Below are 19,351 nucleotides of genomic sequence, written 5' to 3' on the forward strand. Positions count from 1 at the left end.
AACAACGTTAAAATGAAGCTTGGCCTACTTATCCTGTCCGGAGGTAAAGATGTTCAAGCATGCAGAAACATTGGTGGGGGTTTTTTCCCTTGCTGTGGGCTTCTTGTTATTAGGGTTGCATCCATGTTTGTATCCTCACACATTTCTCATCCTTTTTGACACTTTGGTGTGTGGAATGGCCTTTCAAGTGTGAGGCAAACACGTGCAGCCATAACGTCCCATCGCCTTCTTTGACATTAATTTTTCATGAGTAAATGGATGAACTGCCTCCCCCTCTGTATGGAGGAATAAACATGAGCTTCCACATTTGTATTTGAATCTGCTTAGCGATTTGAAGATGAAATAATTAGACCAGAAACGTTGGACAGCTCTGCTAAACATAAATAACCTCTGAATGTGTGCTGACAGTTAAAGAAACGTGTTACACTTGAATTAATTGGAACTCGATGCATTTTATCCTCTTTACTTTTTGAATGCAACAACCTTGTTTTATACATTTCTGCTTTTCTCTTTGTTTTCAATAGGATGATGTAATTACATATGATTTTATAATTGTAAACAAGTTATTCTTTATTTAAAATATCGGAACTCTCTTAAAGATCTGTGAACATGTACACTATAGGACGTTATATACGGATGGTTCTGGCTTTTTTTTTGTGAACAATTTATCACCTTAATTATTTTTGGGTTAATAATTACTTGCAGAGCTGTGTGATTACTCCGCAATTTATATATATATAAATATATATAAATAGTTTTATGTTTTAGCAAAAAGTAAACATTTTTGCAAATGTGATGCGGTGGTGTGGAGCAACACTAGCCACTCTGCTTTGGAAATGCTCCTGTCTCTTTAAATATTCGTGCAGTAATTCCTTGAACATGCATATGGCCATGAAAAAGAGATAAAGCTTGAAGTCATCCACACAAACCCAGGCATTTTGAATAATACAGCAGCAGCTTCCTGTAGTTTACACATGTAGAGAGAGTGGGAGGGAGGGAGGCTCAGCTGAGTCCAGAACACAGCCTGGCTGGAAGAGCAACAACAAGTTCTCTGCTCCTCTGCTTTTCTTTTCCACTTCTTCTTCTTCCCTCTGATGGTTTACATCTGTTGTTTCTACTAACTAAGAATGCTATTGCACATTTTGTGTATGGTGTGGTTGTCTTCTGTCATTTTTCTGCAAGGCAGGTAAGGGACAATTTAAAGTTGTATATCAACATTCCTGAACTTATTTGTAGGAGAAATCTGTACATTACTGTTTAATTGGCAATTGTAATGTAAATGCATGTGTTTGCTGTGTTTAAAAGGATTTGAAAGTGTATAACTATTATTAAGACTTTAGATGATCTATCATTAGTGTTCTCTTTTAGTGAGATACAATTAAATATTTTGTGATCTATAATTAAAAGACAACTAAATGTTTATTAATAATTAAAAACAGACAAAGGAAGATGCTTGCTTTAAAGACATGGGCCGCAGATAATTTGAACTGGGTATTTGTATAAAGATGTTTTAAATACAGTAGTTTAATAAATCTTATCTCAATACTATACAGTATACAACATATGTATTTACAGTTGCAAAATGCTTGTGATGCCAAACACTCTTCAAGCCTAAAATGATAAACATTGTGCACCCTTTGTACAAATTAGATCAAACCTTTCCTAAAGAAAATTGGAGTTATTAATTATTAGTACACCCAATTGAATGATATAATTACAGAGCATATGGGGTAAATATTTATAATAAATAAAAAATCATCCAGTTTGTTGTCCTGACACCTGGCAGGTCTGTGCTCTGTAAGGAGATGAAGCTCCCCAGCAAGGCAGCCAAGCCCCCCTCCCCATCTGACTTTCTGGACAAACTGATGGGACGTACATCCGGCTATGATGCTCGCATCAGACCCAACTTCAAAGGTAACGCAGTGTGGCATGCAGTGGGAGGCTCAGGACAGGTGTGGGGAAACAATCTTGGCAGTGAAGTAGCACAAATCATCCACAGATGGGGCTGCAGACGTAAGAGGGGCTTGCGGGCTGTGAGGTTTTCACACACCAATCTTGTTTTTGTCATGCGTTGTTACTGTTTTTATGCTGACCCACAGCCGTAGGTTATAATGTTTTTACACTGACTTCTCTTTCAGATTTGTCAGATATGTGCACTTACCCTCGTATGTTACCCCACAGGCCCATTTCCGTCCAATCTTGATCTGTCGTTGTGAGTGAAGCCTGCAGATTCTCTCTGACATACTTCCCTCTCTGTCTATGGGGGTCGCATTTCATATTTATTTCATACTTGCTCCACATCCTAGTGAGTCCATGAGGGGTAGATCCCAGCTGATTATCTATAAATACACTAATGTAACTAAAGGATAATCAATAAATTATTGCCTCCGACAAAATGAGTCCCTAAAATATTTAAAGTTTTGCTGGTCGACAGATAGTACACTAATGCTTGCGTACTGGAGATGACAACACAAGTTCATGCTGCTTCTCTTAGATAGTCTATTTATCAGGACACAACATGGCACAATATGAGAAGAGCGAGCAGATGTTATTTTGCCCGAAACGCTTGCCTCAATACTTCATGCGGTCTGCTCAGAAAACGTCATTAGTAGGTATTGAAGAAAGCAGTGTGAGTGTAATGTGTGATGACAATCTGCTTCTGTCAGGTCCTCCTGTCAATGTCACCTGCAACATCTTCATCAACAGCTTCGGATCCATCACTGAAACAACCATGGTGAGAATGTTCTTTATGCTCCTCAGTGGTCACACTTTATCTGGATGATGTATTGGTGTTTTTCAAAAACAAAAAATCAGAAAATTGCAGCAGATAAACATGTGAACATCGGCATCTAAATACAGTGTTAAGGAAATAACGTACATTTATTTGTGTTCACTGTGACCTTAAGGTGTCACTGCATCGAGTGTAACAATTCAGCAGCAACTACAAGTTGCGTTTCTGTTCCTCAGGCCAATATACAAATATAATTATCTTAAGTAGAGACACTACAGGTGAACATTTTACCTAATAGATATCACAATTAAACTTCCATTAAGAATATTAGTTCTGATAAGTTCTGTTTAAACATGCAAATGAGTTATTATCTAATGCTAACTTTTGGTCATTTTAGGAGAATTCTTCAAACAAATAGATAAAGTAAAATATGTGTGTAAATGTATATTTTGGAAGTTATTATGCAGAATGGCCCATTTCAGAATAATATTAAAAAATTTGATGCATCCATGCGTAAACATCACTTTAATATTGCAGCTGGTGAAGATGGGGCTAATTTAAACTACTTTATATACAGCTGGGTAGCTTCATCTATAATAATATATTATCATTTATTTGTTGATTATATTTTGTAATACTATAATGAACAATAATACACATTTGAAAAGTAACTAGTGACTAAAGCTGTCAAATAAATATAGTAGATTAAAAAGTACAACATTTGTGTTTTATTAAAGCCTCAGTATAACATTGCAGCTCTGTTATCAACAGAGCTGGTTGATGCTTATGTATCAGATGCATCAGACTCTTTGCTGTTTATTCATTTCTGGCTCCATTCCATGTGTTTGTGGAGCCATTTGGAGCACATTTCATGATAGATAAACATTAGATTAGAATATGACTAATTTAATAAATTTATTTATCATTACATAATATCAGCTATGATTTTCTCAGCTCTCTGTCTCTGTCAAACAAAGGGAAATCTGTTATTTATGTGGCTCATGGAGAGGGTTTAGGGAAAGGTCTTTATTTTTATTTTTAGAAAGACATGCTTTTCTTAAATACCTCTAGGCAAAGCCATTAAATTTTAAATAATGAAATTGTAAGTGGAGTTTTCTGTCATTCAGGTTATGAGCACTCAAGCCTGTTTGTCAGCGTTCATTTATTTATCTCCGCTCACACAGAGTTTGTGTGCGTGCACAGTGCTGCTCGCCTGCTGATAGGCGCTGCAGGTTCATTTGTTTTTTGCTTGTGATTTATTCCAGTTCACGTGATCTTGGCCCTCTCCCAATACTTAGACATATGCAAATAGACAAAACACAAGCAAATTAAGAAAACATCTTCACTAACTCAAGCTGCAAATACAGAAAACACAACCAAATACAGAAACTGTTTCCAGGGGACACTAAAAAGTGATGCACAGGGCTAATTAGTTGAATAGAGGAACCATCACCTTACTGTGGTGGAGAGGTTTGTGTGTCCCTATGAACCTGAGAGCTGTGTTGTCTGGAGCCTTGCACTCCTGGTAGGGTCTCCCAAGGCAAATTGGTCTCAGGCGAGGGCCCAGACTAAGAATGGTTCAAAACGACCTCATGAAAAAAAGGGAAAGAGAAGGAGAGACCCTGCCCGGAGGAAGCTGGAGTTCACCCCGGTGGACGAGAGGGTCGCCTCCCTACGCCTTCGGGTTATGGGGGAGAAAACTCTGACTGTTGTTTGTGCCTATGCCCCAAACCGCAGTTCGGAGTATTCGGCCTTCTTGGAGACCCTGAATGGAGCCCTGCAGGAGGCTCCAGTAGGGGACTCCGTAGTCTTGCTGGGAGACTTCAACGCACACGTGGGAAACGATGGAGACACCTGGAGAGGCGTGATGGGGAGGAACGGCCTCCCTGATCTAAACCCGAATGGTCGTTTGTTGTTGGACTTCTGTGCTAGTCATGGAATGGCCATAACAAACACCATGTTCAAACATAAGGATGCTCATAAGTGTACTAGGCCAAAGGTCAATGATCAATTTTGTGATCGTATCTGATCTGAGACCGCATGTTTTGGACACTCGGGTGAAGAGAGGGGCGGAGGTGTCAACTGATCACCATCTGGTGGTGAGTTGGATCAAGGGGTGGGGGAAGACTCTGGACAGACCTGGTAAGCCCAATCGGGTAGTGCGGGTGAACTGGGAACGTCTGGAGGAAGACCCTGTCCGGGAGATCTTCAACTCACACTTCCGGCGGAGCTTTTCAGACATCCCTATGGAGGTCGGGGGCATTGAACCTGAGTGGGCGATGTTCAAAACCTCTATTGCTGAAGCTGCAGTGAGGAGCTGTGGTCTCAAGGTCTTAGGTACCTCAAGGGGCGGTAACCCTCGAACACCGTAGTGGACCCTGATGGTCAGAGAAGCCGTTTGACTGAAGAAGGAGTCCTTCCGGGTTATGTTATCCGGGACGACTCTGGAAACAGTTGCAGGGTACCGACGGACTCGAAGGGCGGCAGCCTCTGCCATGAAGCAGCGGGTGTGGGAGAAGTTCGGAGAAGCTATGGAGAAGAACTTTTGGTCTGCACCAAGGTGCTTCTGGAAAACCGTCCAGAACCTCAGGAGGGGGAAGCGGGAAACCATTCAAGCTGTGTAGGGTAGGGACCCTGCTGACTTCGACTGAGAAGGTTATTGGGTGGTGGAAGGAGCACTTTGAGGAACTCCTGAATTCGACTAACACGCCCTCTATGGTAGAGGCAGAGCTGGAAGCTGATCGGGGACCATCGTCAATTTCCCTGTTGGAAGTCACTGAGGTAGTCAAACAACTCCACAGTGGCAAAGCCGCAGGATTTGATGAGATCCTGTCCAGAAATGCTGAAGGCTTTGGGTGTTGAGGGGCTGTCTTGGTTGACACGCCTCGTCAACATTGCGTGGAAGTCTGGGACAGTGCCTAGGGGGTGGCAGACCGGGGTGGTGGTTCCCCTATTCAAAAAGGGGGACCAGAGAGTGTGTGCCAACTACAGGGATATCACACTTCTCAGCCTCCCCGGTAAAGTCTACTCCAAGGTGCTGGAAAGGAGGGTTCGGCCGATAGTCGAACCTCTGATTGAAGAGGAACAATGCGGATTCCGTCCTGGTCGTGGAACAACGGACCAACTCTTCACTCTCGCAAGGATCCTGGAGGGGGCCTGGGAGTACGCCCAACCGGTCTAGATCTGTTTTGTGGATCTGGAGAAGGCGTATGACCGGGTCCCCCGGGTGATACTGTGGGAGGTGCTGCGGGAGTATGGGGTGAGGGGGTCACTTCTGAGGGCCATCCAATCCCTGTACGCCCAAAGCGAGAGTTGTGTCCGGATACTCGGCAATAACTCGGACTCGTTTCCCGTGAATGTTGGCCTCCGCCAGGGCTGCGCTTTATCACCAATCCTGTTTGTAATTTTCATGGACAGGATATCGAGGCGTAGTCAGGGAGGAGAGGGGTTGCAGTTCGGTGGTCTGAGGATGTCATCGCTGCTCTTTGCAGATGTTGTGGTCCTGATGGCGTCATCGGTCTGTGACCTTCAGCAGTCACTGGATCGGTTCGCAGCCGAGTGTGAAGTGGTTGGGATGAGGATCAGCACCTCAAGATCTGAGGCCATGGCACTCTGCAGGAAACCGGTGGATTGCCTACTCCGGGTAGGGAATGAGCCCTTACCCCAAGTGAAGGAGTTCAAGTACCTAGGGGTCTTGTTCGCGAGTGAGGGCACGATGGAGCGAGAGATTGGCCGGAGAATCGGAGCAGCGGGGGCGGTATTACATTCGCTTTACCGTTGTGACGAAAAGAGAAGGCAAAGCCCTCGATCTTCCGGGCGATTTTCGTTCCTACCCTCACCTATGGTCATGAAGGCTGGGTCATGACCGAAAGAACGAGATCACGGGTACAAGCAGCCGAAATGGGTTTTCTCAGACGGGTGGCTGGCGTCTCCCTTAGAGATAGGGTGAGAAGCTCAGCCATCCGTGAGAGACTCGGAGTAGAGCCGCTGCTCCTTTGCGTTGAAAGGAGCCAGTTGAGGTGGTTCGGGCATCTAGTAAGGATGCCACCTGGCCAACTCCCTAGGGAGGTGTTCCAGGCACGTCCAGCTTGGAAGACCCAGGACTCGGTGGAGAGATTATATCTCCTCACTGGCCTGGGTACGCCTCGGGATCTCCCAGTTGGAGCTGGCGGATGTGGCCCGGAGAAGGGAAGATTGGGGTTCCTTATGATGGATGGATGTACATCCATGATGTATAATTTCAGCCATGTGCATCACTTTTTAGTGTCTGCTGGAAACCGTTTCCACAGTTTTTTCTCTATTTGCAGCTTTTTATAAAAAATTATAAAAATTGTAATAAAATACAATTAAACCAGTAATAGTAGTAAAACTGTGTAAAATAAAAACTGTCTTAATCAAATAAAACAATAAAATAGAATACAATTGTACAACTTAAATATAATAAAGTAAGTGATTCATAAAATAACAGTAAAATAGAATAAAATATTCCAACTCGGATACAATACATTTTACATTAAATTTTACATTTACATTGATAAAAATAATGCATAAAATAGTTTTCCGTGCTTTGTGCTCTCAAGGCCACCGTACTATAAAATCTCAATATAATTCTCCTATGGCATCAATTTAACCATTGCCACTTGTGGTTATATATTTAGTTTAAATCATTTATATACTATAAGTGTTTTAATTTCTAATGATGATTTAATTCCATACTTAGGACTACCGGCTCAATGTATTTCTGCGACAGCAGTGGAATGACCCTCGACTGGCATATAAGGAGTATCCGGATGACTCTCTGGACCTGGACCCCTCCATGTTGGATTCCATCTGGAAACCTGACCTGTTCTTTGCTAATGAAAAGGGAGCAAACTTTCACGAGGTCACAACAGACAACAAACTGCTTCGGATATTCCAGAATGGAAATGTCCTCTACAGCATCAGGTCATCTTTTTTTTAATATCTTTAAATCTATTCTGGCTGAATAATGCATCATGATGTACCTCCATCAGACAATACAAATACAGCTCCATGTCATTGTCAATTCACCAACTGAATATGAACTTCTAGCTCCATGAGTTGTAGTCTAAGTATATCCCAACAACATGTTTGTTTCACTCCAGTTCAGTTCAGCTGTCATTGTGTTGTCCAGCACCCACTGTGAATAATAACTTCAGGCTAAAACAGAATCGGGTCAGTAATGTGGCACTAAAGCTGTGGTGAATTGTAGCGTAATGGTTTTCATTAGAATATAAGAAAGATGAAGCAATGTTTAAAGCTGTATTAGCCATCCTGTTAAACTAAATGATCAGTTAATTCTCTGGTTACTGAACCTTAAAGGAACCCCTAAACTTAGGGGATCAGCCTGAAACAACCATATACCACCTAGCAACTTCTGCTTCTTTTTTCACAAAATAACAAGGTCATAAAGTTTTAAATTGTAATAAAAATCACTTACTCACATATAGCTGGCCACTGTATCTACTGGCTGACGCTGAATCAGGGTCATTCGTCTTCTCTGCAGTATTGCTCATATGTGTGAGATTCTGCACTTTGTCCTTGCTGGAATAAAGAGAAGAGAGGTCCTTAAATATGAGTAGCAAAAGACCCAATGCCTCAACAAAAAGAGCAATGGCAGCAACAGAATGCAATTTCAAAATCAAAAAGTCCTTGCCCACACCTATATTGAGGAATGGGATGTTACTTTTTCAATATTGATCTCTGTCTTGAGTACTGAAGCCCTGAAAGGCAAATGAGAAAAAACATTCTGATGATCCATGTTTAATGTCCTGTGTTAACGACTGAAGAACAGGTGAAAGATAATTTTTCTAAGTTAAGGCCCTGTCACACATATCTGTATGATAGAAATGTATGCCAGCGCATACGAAATATCGGCAATAGCTTGATATAAATTAAGGGTATGTTGTGATCGTTTGAAGGACGCAGACGTTACGCCGAACACGCCAGACATACAGCCCTGTCTCACAGTTCCGTATGGCAGAAACATGGCGGCTTTTATGAAAATTAGCTAAAAATGTGTCAGAGTCCAAATACGTCCAACTTTTCCCCAGCGGTGTTGTAGCTGACGTATACATAACGAATACATAACAAATTATTATACGTATGTCAAACATTGATAGCGTATCACTTACTTATTTAAAACGTTTCCGAGCGTCTGGCCAACGGAGCTGGAAAAGTGCCATCTGGTTCACGTCATGCTGATGCTGGAGAACGGCTAACATGCTGAACGCTAGCTGTACTGTAGAAACACGTTTAATAAGTTACTCCGTCGTCAGGCATCATCTTAATATAGGGTAGGAATAGGTTATCCACTCGTTATCAATAAATTGGCTGTAGGATTCACCGTCAGCCGATGTAGCCTATATCTAACGTTCCTCTAACGTAGTCACGTAGGTATTTACGTACTATATTTACGTAGGTAAATATTCAACTACGTATTCCGTATTCACGTATGTCTAACATCACGTAACGTCTGCATATCTTATGAAGCACATGTCGGGTACGTCCGGTAATTTTTAACATGCTCAAAACATCAGTGTTCAACAACGCACCCCAGCGTAACACAGTGAGCTCTCAACGAATACTACTTATACCTTACCTTATATCAACGTACACCAGCGTGTTGCCCATATTTTGTATATGCCATATTTTTGGATATCTTATGCATATGTTGGGCATTCGCCTGATACATTTTGTATTAGGAAGTGATGCGCTATCAATAGGTTAGACATGCGTATCTGTATATGTTCACTTTTCCAATCCGATGAAAAGTTGGACGTATTTGGAGTCTGACAAATTTTCGTATGCGCCGGCATACGTTTCTGTCATACGGATATGTGTGACAGGGCCTTAACTTCTTTTTTTTAATCTGTGAAAACAGGTGGAGAAAAACAAGTGCTTGTTGTTGTAACAGGGTTATGGCAGTAATGTTATATAACTTGCTAACACACAATAAATGTACCGTGTGTTTAGAGAGCATGGAGAAGTTAAAACTTGTTTGGAAGAAAACATGAAAACTTTTAGTCTTTTTAGAACATGGGGTAATGGTGCACTTCTGCCTCTTGTGGCCAGCATTAGTATTACAACAACAACATTATCATTATTACTAGGAATTTAGAAAAGATTATCCTGGCAAAACCATTTTTTCCTTTGTTCTTTAGCCATAAACAAAGGAGAGAAAACTATTTAGATCAGACTGAGAAAATGGTTCACCAGAATTGTTTTCTTCTCATTTTCCTCTCAGGGCTTCCGAATTGTGAGGCGAGAAACACTCTCCTCTTTTTATTGCTTGTGCTGCTGTGTTTTTCAGCCCATTTGACTTCAAGCCCTACATAAATGCTGACATGTTGTCTTGTCAGCCCCTGTCAGTCCTTTGTGTGGTTTTTGTGGGGCACTGTGGAGTAGAAAGATGGAAAGGATGACAGTTAGAGCTGCTCCATGTAACCCTTAATGTAGGGTGAGAGTGCAGAAAGGGTTGGAGTTACACATTGAGCAGGAAGTGCTCTGGGTTTAGTGCTGAGGGCTGGCTGGGTGTTGGCATATGAGGTTCTCATCTTTTCATTTAACACTCTATCTCTGTGCCATTGCTGTGTGGCTGTCTCTGTCTTCCAGGCTGACACTAACCCTTTCGTGTCCCATGGATCTGAAAAACTTCCCGATGGACAGCCAGAAGTGTACGATGCAGCTGGAGAGCTGTGAGTGAATCTTTTGAAGCAGGCCTATAATCATCACATACACATTTCTTCATGAACTTATTGCTCACCGAATACCTTAAGTTTGAGTTTATTTGCAAACATATTGGATAAGAAATTATATGTAGTGCAGGAAGAGGCAGCACACCCACTGGGCCTGAAGCATCCACCTAAATAATGTGAAAATTGTTATGGAGGACACAAGATTAATTTACAGAAAATAATAATAGTAATTTAAAATTAAAATAAAAATAGCAATAAATATATACATAAAAAAAGACAGGTAATGCGAGTGTGTGCTTGTGTTTGTGAGGGGAATATTATTTTTACACCTAAACGTTTCTTATAAATAAAAATACATATTTGAGGAATATTAAAGTGAAAAATAGTAAATAGCGGAGCAGATGAGATGTATGACTCCGTTTGAAATCCTAACAAAATGTTTCTGGACGACCAAAATGTTATGGAGAGTAGTATGAAAAGTGCTCTTCTTAACTATATTACAATATGAAAGATAGCGATACATTAGACTGTAATAAAGAGTAAGGAGACACTATATCATATATATATATATAACTACTATATCAGTAGATTTATTTATTATTCTACTAATCCCCTCAAGTTTGTTCTCTCAAACTCAAGCTTTCATCAACAATAATTCCCTGGAATTTTGTGGTTCTTAAAGCATCTCAACAGACTCAAATATCATTTTAGTTAAGATTTTTATATTCAAAGATAGTTAATTTAATCTAAACCATGCACCATAGGCAGTTAAATCATAATTAGCATCCTTAATCAGTGAATTGAAACTTAAATGAGAGAGAACTGGGGTTGTTTCATGTGCAAACCTTCTCTCTGTCTCTCTTCTAGTTGGCTACACCATGAATGATCTTATTTTTGAATGGCTGGACGTGGGAGCTGTGCAGGTGGCTGATGATTTGACGCTCCCTCAGTTTGTGCTGAAAGAGGAGAAAGGCCTCGGCTACTGCACCAAGCACTACAACACAGGTACACGACACGTGACGACCTGCCGAGCAACATCCTCGATCGATACTGTCAATCAACTTCTAATAAGACTGTCAGTTTGCACCTGTATCTCCTCCTGTGGTTAGGTAAATTCACGTGCATTGAGGTCAAATTCTACCTGGAGCGTCAAATGGGCTACTACCTGATCCAGATGTACATACCGAGCCTGCTCACCGTCATCCTGTCCTGGGTGTCCTTCTGGATCAACATGGATGCAGCTCCGGCCAGAGTTGGACTGGGGATCACTACAGTGCTCACCATGACGACGCAGAGCTCTGGCTCCAGGGCCTCCCTGCCAAAGGTCAGACACTTCGTTCTCTGACACTTCACAGTACAAAAAGTGCACATTAGTTATTGTTTGTTATAAATTCGGTAACAACAATAATTCGGTTTTTATGAGGCCCATTTCTATGAGGTATTATAATCATACTTATAATGTGTTATAATCTGCTCATAGCACTGAATAATTATATTTAGAAGCATTCATTAAGATTCATTATGCTTTCTAACAATAATAACAAATTATATAGCATTTTATAATGACTTCAGGTAGGTCAGGTATTATAATTCACTATGATCTTTACAAAAACAAATCCAGTGAGTAACTAGCATTTATGAAGTGTTAATAACCTTAGAAAATGCTTTATAATGTGTTTTGATTATTGTTATAAAGCATTATGAATATTTCTGAGTGCTTACACACAGTGCTATAAACAGATTATAATGCGTTATAGACGTGATCCTCATAGAAAGTGTTACACAAGTAATTAATTACCACCAGGAGAATCCTTCCATATATGAAGCTGACTAATAAAAAGTGCTGAATCATTGTCATTTGTTTCTGTCATTGAGAGCAGAGTTAATAATAATCTCAAAAGATAAATGTTTTTCTTTTAAATAAATTAAACTTTTAGTTAAAGCTCATAGCGTAGGTTCAGGCAGGAGTTTGAAGACCCTTGCAACGCAGAGGGCTGGCTCTCTGAATGGGCAGGTAAACCACTTTAAAGGGACAGTTTTTCCCTTTTATCTGTAGTGCTATTTATCAGTCTAGATTGTTTTGCTGTGAGTTTCCGAGTATTGGAGATAACGACCGTAGAGATGTTTGCCTTCTCCTGAATATAATCAAGAAGAAAGAAAATAGTTTCAGCATGAAAATGCTCTCAACAAGGTCTGTGGATTATCTTGAGTAACCGGGTCATGATTTCTGGAAAGAAACATTGCTGTTAAGTTTTTTTAAAAGCACCACAAGCCGAGTGCCATCCAGTTCCTTTATATTGAGGAGAAGGCAGACATCTCTAAGGTCATTATAAGGTCCTCTCCTCTTCGCTCTCTATCTATGATATAGTCAAAGGATGAGTGAGACTCGAGAGAGAGACAGAGAGATGGATAGAGAGAGGGAGAGAGATAGAGAGATAAATGATGAGATACGATATAAGAGGGAGATAGAGAGAGATATAAAGATAGAAGAGGAGGGCTATAAGATGTCGATCTCTAGATAGGGATATATAGTGTCTAAGTAGATAAAGGAGAAATAATAAAGAGTATAGATAATCTAGATACTATATAGATAATAGTATAGATAGATAGTAGGATATGTACAGGGATAGGTATATTATAGATGGACGTCTAGAATACGATATATAATGAAGCATATATATATAATTCTATATATCTAATAGTCTCTCTCTCATAGTAAATATATATAGGGATATTCTATAATATACACTATATCGATATATATGATATATATATAATAGAATAGTATATAATACTATATATAATATATATCTATATATAGCATTATTATATATAACTCGAGCTATATCCTCTATTCATCTCTCTATCTCTATATATATATCTATCTATAATATCTCTATAGCTCATTACTCTATATTCGTCATCTCAATATTCTGATCATATATTTATATCTATATCTATCTATATATATCGATATCTATTATTCTATCTCTTCTCTATTCTCTTATTGTCCTATCTCTATCTATCTTCTCTCTCTCTCTTCTTCCTATCTCTTCTCGCTACTCTCTCTTCTATTCGCTCTCTCTCTTCACTCTCTCTTCTCTCTTCTTTCTCACTCTCTCTCTAGGTGCTTCTCAGTCCCATCTATAACATCATCTATATCCTACTTCATGTTATACTTGACATTTGAGTTAGAGTAGAAAGTTGTTCATGTGTACTTGTATTTTTGGATTGTCTTAGACCAATGAAAATGGTCTATTTAAATAAAAGTAGTATTAACACAATGTAAAAATACTCCGAAAGTTCTCAGAACTGAACTTTTAATATCAAATATAAAAGCACTGATTATGCACTTTTTCAGAGTGATAAATGATGATTGCACTACTGGATTATTATTATTATAGTTACTGTGTACAGCTTTATGCACTGTTTAAACTACATGAATACGTTATATACAGAATTATGATCATATGTTTTGTCTGAAATTATTTTTCTTTTCTAAAGAAACCATTTAGAAATATTTAAGTACCTCAGAAATGTACTTAAGTCAAAAGAGAATTTTGATATATAATTTTCAATTTTGTATTATCAATGGTGAAAAGTAATTAGTGAGTTAACTTAGTGACTATACTTAAGTACATTTTCTAGGTACTTTAAAGTTTTCCTATTTTGTGCAGCTTCATACTTCTGCTCCACTACCTGTTAGAAGCAAATATTGTACTTTTTACTGCACTGCATTTATTTAACATCTATAGCGACTAGTTACTCTTCAGAATAAGGTTTTATATACAAAACATATCATCGGTTTATAAACTATGACACGTTGTCACAGATTAAACTACTCAAAGATACATAAAGCAGTTCCACCACGTTAAGTACCGCTGTTTACATGTTAATGCATTAATAATAAAGATCCAATAATAAAAAATTAAAAAACACCTTTTAAAAATACTGCATTTAATTGTTAATATTTTTCAATTTGAGTAAAATTTTAAAGACCTTAACAAAATATATTTTTACATATTTCTTTGTTTTTATAGTGCAGTTTTGCTGAATTTGGTTATGTAATACTTCTTCCAGCACTGCTAAATATCAATGATGATATACGGAGTAATCTAACATGTAGCTCTTGTCACAGTTTGTATTCTCATGTCTTACATGTCGCTGCCTAACATGGCATGAATGTTCATGTTAACTGAGTGATTTCACTGATTTTCACGGTGTCACAGGTGTCATATGTGAAAGCCATCGACATCTGGATGGCAGTGTGTCTCCTTTTCGTGTTTGCCGCACTACTGGAGTATGCGGCCGTTAATTTTGTTTCACGTCAGCACAAGGAGTTCTTCAGACTGAGGAGGAAGCTCAAAGAGCAACAGCGCCAGAGAACTGTGAGTGCAACCCACCCACACAGCCCCCCCGGGCGGCTGTCACCTGCTATTCCCTGCGCCCAGCTATGCACGAGCTGCACGACTCAGCTGCGTGTTGCACTCGAGCCGGGAAATGCAGGCAGCACTGACCTGTGATTAATTCAAGCCATCACCTTGTTCCACTGTTCTCAGCATGTTGAAGAGAAATAGGGGAGACAAAGTAGGCCAAACCATCTTAAACATAAAATATTTCTTAAATGAAGCAGTATGACAGCAGCTGCAAGATTCATTAATACCTTATAATATTTATAAGACAATACACAAAACATCTGTGCGACTCCTTTGCACTTTCATTTGTCAGGATAATGCAACAGCACTGAAATTGTGGTCTCATTTCACATTAATGTCAGACTTGTATTCACTTTGTAAGATACAGATGCTGGTTAATGAGGATTTGAAACACACATGCTGCACACAGGAGTTGTGTCATGGTTGCAAATCAATGCAGTTTGTTTGATAATTACATTTGTGTGCTGCTTTTTCCCGTCCATCAGCAGGGAAGCGGTGACAGTAAGGTGAAAGGAAAAAACATGTCAGGCAACAATGCTCCTCATGGGAACGTAGCCCAGCAGTGCACTGCCTGTGCCAGGGTATGTACTATCGCTTTGTTCAGTTTAACAGCAGCCAATCACTGGTGACACTGAAGCTGTGTGATTCTCAGAGCAGATCCCAATACTCAGACTCACAGACTCACAGACTTTCAGGCATGTTCCTGATAAATCTGTGAGGGTTAAGGGCTGTCCCACCGTTAAATTGTACAGTGCATGAGGGTTCTTTCCGTAGGTCTGCATTTCTACAGACTTTGGATGACGGAATTGCCCACAATTTACAGCATTATGACGTTAAAACAAGCCCGGAAGCGTTAAATAAACTGTAAATAATAGCAAAGAGATATATTACTGGCGTATTACATGTACACAGAAACACATTCACATTAAGTATTCAAGATGGTGCATAAAAAAATACATGAAATAAGAGGAACGCAAGCATAAACTATGTTACACACCATGTTTACTAATCAAACATTTATTTAATTTTGCTTGATATGGCTATTTTGAAAAATGAGTAAATTGATTATTTGACTCCTTCAGTCTGTTAAGAGCCTGGAAGATGTTTAAATCTTCCTTGGCCTCGAAGAAGGTAAAAAAGGTCAAATGAACAGTCCCAAACCCACAATTGTACATAAAATGTTTTGGCGCCGTCAAGGTAACGTGATATGTGGCCACAAAGAGCTGTCCCATTCCTGTCTGTACAGTTTCAAGCCTTTCGCACCCACTTAGCAGGTGACGTCAGATAAGTATGTGAGGGTTCAGGGTTTAGGCCTCAGTGTGGAGATTGAGACATTGGGACATTCTGTGCTGTGTCTTGTTTTTTTCCAGGAGGAGGAGCTGGCACAGCAGGGTTTACTCTTCCAGAGTAACCCCTTTGGGCTTGTAAGTGTGCCGGAAATGGATGCACCGGTCTATGCCGATTTACCTCCCGGTTTAGGTTTCTACGACATCCGCAGGCGCTTTGTGGATCGAGCAAAAAGGATTGATACCATCGCCCGAGCTCTGTTCCCCATGAGTTTCCTCATGTTTAATGTCCTCTATTGGCTTACCTACAAAGTTCTACGACATGAAGACCTTCTAGCCGCACCGTGACGACACAGCGACCGAGGACCGTAAAGACAACGGATACCTTTAATCATGCTCTCTTCACTGAAACATTTACAGGCTGAGAGTCCTCAGCTGAGCCATGCAAGATGCGTTGTGACTGCATGTCCAGTGCTATCGGGATATTCCACGACATGGAAGAGTGCATGGGTTTCTTTAAATTTCTATTACTTCCAAAGAAATGCACTTTTTCTCAGCACTGATGCTTCCTACATTACACATCAGTGTACAGTATGCATCTTAAGTATATTAACTATTAAAACACCTTTATTGGGGAAATGTCTGTATGAGCAGTTACTGTAGCAGTGTAGCTTCACTGTAGCACATCCTTACCAGGCTTACATTGCTTATTGTAATGTTCCTGATGCCATGCTCAACAGTGTCCAGAGCCACAGGTTTCATATCACAGAGACAAAGTACTTATCACTACAAAAGCAAGAATTACACTTGCAACTTTGCTATGTTTTACAGGCATATTTTTAGGCTGCGGAAATCCAGGGTTTAATGCTTTTATTTGTATTTTTATTACATGACTATTTTATCCAACATGATATTTATCAGTTCACATTTCAAACCCTCCAGTAGGAAGCCTATCTGAAATAAAGACTTGAAATCTGTTGAAAAAAAGTTTAAATTAAGGAATTTAATGCCTAAAGAAGTGATGGATATATTTTTTAAATATTTTTAGATATCACTGTAATACTTCAGTTTCAAACTGTGCATGAGAACAATTATCATAAAATATTGTACTAAGTTCTCCTGAGGCTCAATGGCTTTTTAACGAAGCCCCACTAAGTTACACACTGAGAATAAATTGTCTCTGTGTATTGTTTTCGTTAGAAACAAATGAATTTCTTTCTTGGTCAACATAAAATAAATACTTTAATTTGAAATATTGAATGCATCTTTTTGCTCTCTTTAAAAAAACAAAAAACATATGATGGATATTTAAATTATCTGTTCATTTTAACCCTGATAGGCAATGAGAAGATGTGTTTTTCCTCTGCAAATGTAACGGCATGCCGGGATCTAAACCGAAGGATTGCATTTAATTATCAGCTGTGATATTCACATGTTCAAACTATGACATTCTCTAAGGGTAAGAAGCATTCCACTAGATTTGTTTTACCTCCTAATATTTTCCTCTGTTAAGGATATTCTCAATTCTCACTCTACTTTCATGTGGTAAAAGTGCAAACTGCGACTGCAATAGCTGTCTCTTGAACTGTCCGCATGATTTCCTCACACTGTTTGGGTTTTTAACATATTGTTAGATTAGCATGTATGTGTACATATGCCTGAAGACTCAGACTATCTCTAGAAACCTAGCCTCATTTAAAAAAATAAATATTGTTATAAAGTGATGCTGTCATATTAATATTTCATTTAAAATGTAGCTGTCACATGCATATATACAGTAGGATGAGCAGGGCTGCATACATCAGCACTTTAACTCTGTGTGAAACATAAATGGGCTCTTTTTATAAATAGAAGTGAGGAAATGATTAATGAGTTTGTGGACATCAAGGCACAAATAAAACAAATACTTTTGATATGATTTTTTTACTGTGAGATTTATGAAGTTGTTGAAGGTGATGCATACATACATCATTACTAAGAAATTGTCTGACAGTTTATCTTGAAAAATACAGAACCTTTATCCTGATATTTTATTCTGTTACATTGAGTTGATTCTCATATAGTGTGTCATAAAAAAGTAATAGTACACTATGCAATAACAAATTATAATATAGTTCATAATATAGTATATCATAGAATAGTCACAAAAGGTTAAAGATATTCTCAAACTCTTAAAGAAATATCACACAAAATGTCATCAAAGTCATAGTGTGCCATAAAAAGAAATCACATTATAGTATGTCGCAAATCATACAACAATGTCATAGTATGGCATAAAGAATGTCAAAAATGATAATATATCATAAAAACGTCTCATACAATTTATTTTAAATGTGTCAAAAAAATATTGTAAGTCATAGAAAATGTCAAAAACAAAAATCAGAAAAGCAAGATATAATATAAGTAAACAATAAAGATATAATTAATAAGTAAGTAAACAGTAAAAAGAAAAGCTAAATACTATAGTAGACAGACTGAATGCTTGAATTCACATTATTGCACATCTGAAATATATAATATTGGTGTTGTTTACATTGACATTGCACATGAATAAATGAATTATCAGTGTGATCTACTGGGAGCAGTGTTAATTGTACAGTCTCAAAGTAGCAGGAAGGAAGAACTTGCAGTATCTCTCCTTCACACACCACGGGTGAAGCAGCCTTTTGCTGAAGGTGCTGCACAGTGCTGTCAGAGTCTCCTGCGTGGGGTGGAGCATGTTCTCCACTAGAGATGGAGTCTCTTCCTGTCAGCAGTGGAGATGCTGCAGTCCCAGCAGACCACTCCATAGGACATGGCAGATGTCACCACAGAGTCAAAAAAGGTCGTCAGGAGTGCTTTCTGCAGTTACTGTTCCCATATTATAGTATGTCACAAAAGATTTCATAGTCTACCATAAAAAACGGTCATACTGTAGTATGTCACAAACATTGTAAATAATATTAATAATAATCATAATATAAATAAAAATGTTTGTCATACATACAAAAGTTCATAGTATAGAACAGCATAGAAATCATAAAAGAAATGTCATAAAGTAGTATGTTATAAAAAATGTCATATAAAAGTCATTAAAAAGTTATAGTATAGTATATCATAAAAAATATCTTATAAAAGCTTATAGTATAGTATGTCATAAGACAATCATAATATAGTATACCATAAAAAAGTCACAAGTCATAG

At 38.9% G+C, this 19,351-nt stretch overlaps 1 protein-coding gene across 1 annotated transcript; it reads left to right on the plus strand.

Annotated features, from left to right (window-relative positions):
- Positions 1 to 877: 877 nt before the first annotated feature.
- glra4b (glycine receptor, alpha 4b) lies at positions 878 to 18,000 on the plus strand. Its single transcript, XM_029448168.1, has 10 exons — positions 878 to 1,186; positions 1,787 to 1,914; positions 2,667 to 2,734; positions 7,452 to 7,675; positions 10,364 to 10,446; positions 11,314 to 11,451; positions 11,556 to 11,770; positions 14,676 to 14,834; positions 15,368 to 15,463; positions 16,253 to 18,000. Exons 1-10 carry the CDS (start codon positions 1,128 to 1,130, stop codon positions 16,514 to 16,516), a joined length of 1,434 nt encoding a protein of 477 aa, XP_029304028.1. The 5' UTR covers positions 878 to 1,127; the 3' UTR covers positions 16,517 to 18,000.
- The last annotated feature ends 1,351 nt before the right edge of the window (positions 18,001 to 19,351 follow it).

Source organism: Cottoperca gobio, chromosome 14 (assembly GCF_900634415.1).
Source record: "Cottoperca gobio chromosome 14, fCotGob3.1, whole genome shotgun sequence".
In the NCBI taxonomy this organism is placed as follows: domain Eukaryota; kingdom Metazoa; phylum Chordata; class Actinopteri; order Perciformes; family Bovichtidae; genus Cottoperca; species Cottoperca gobio.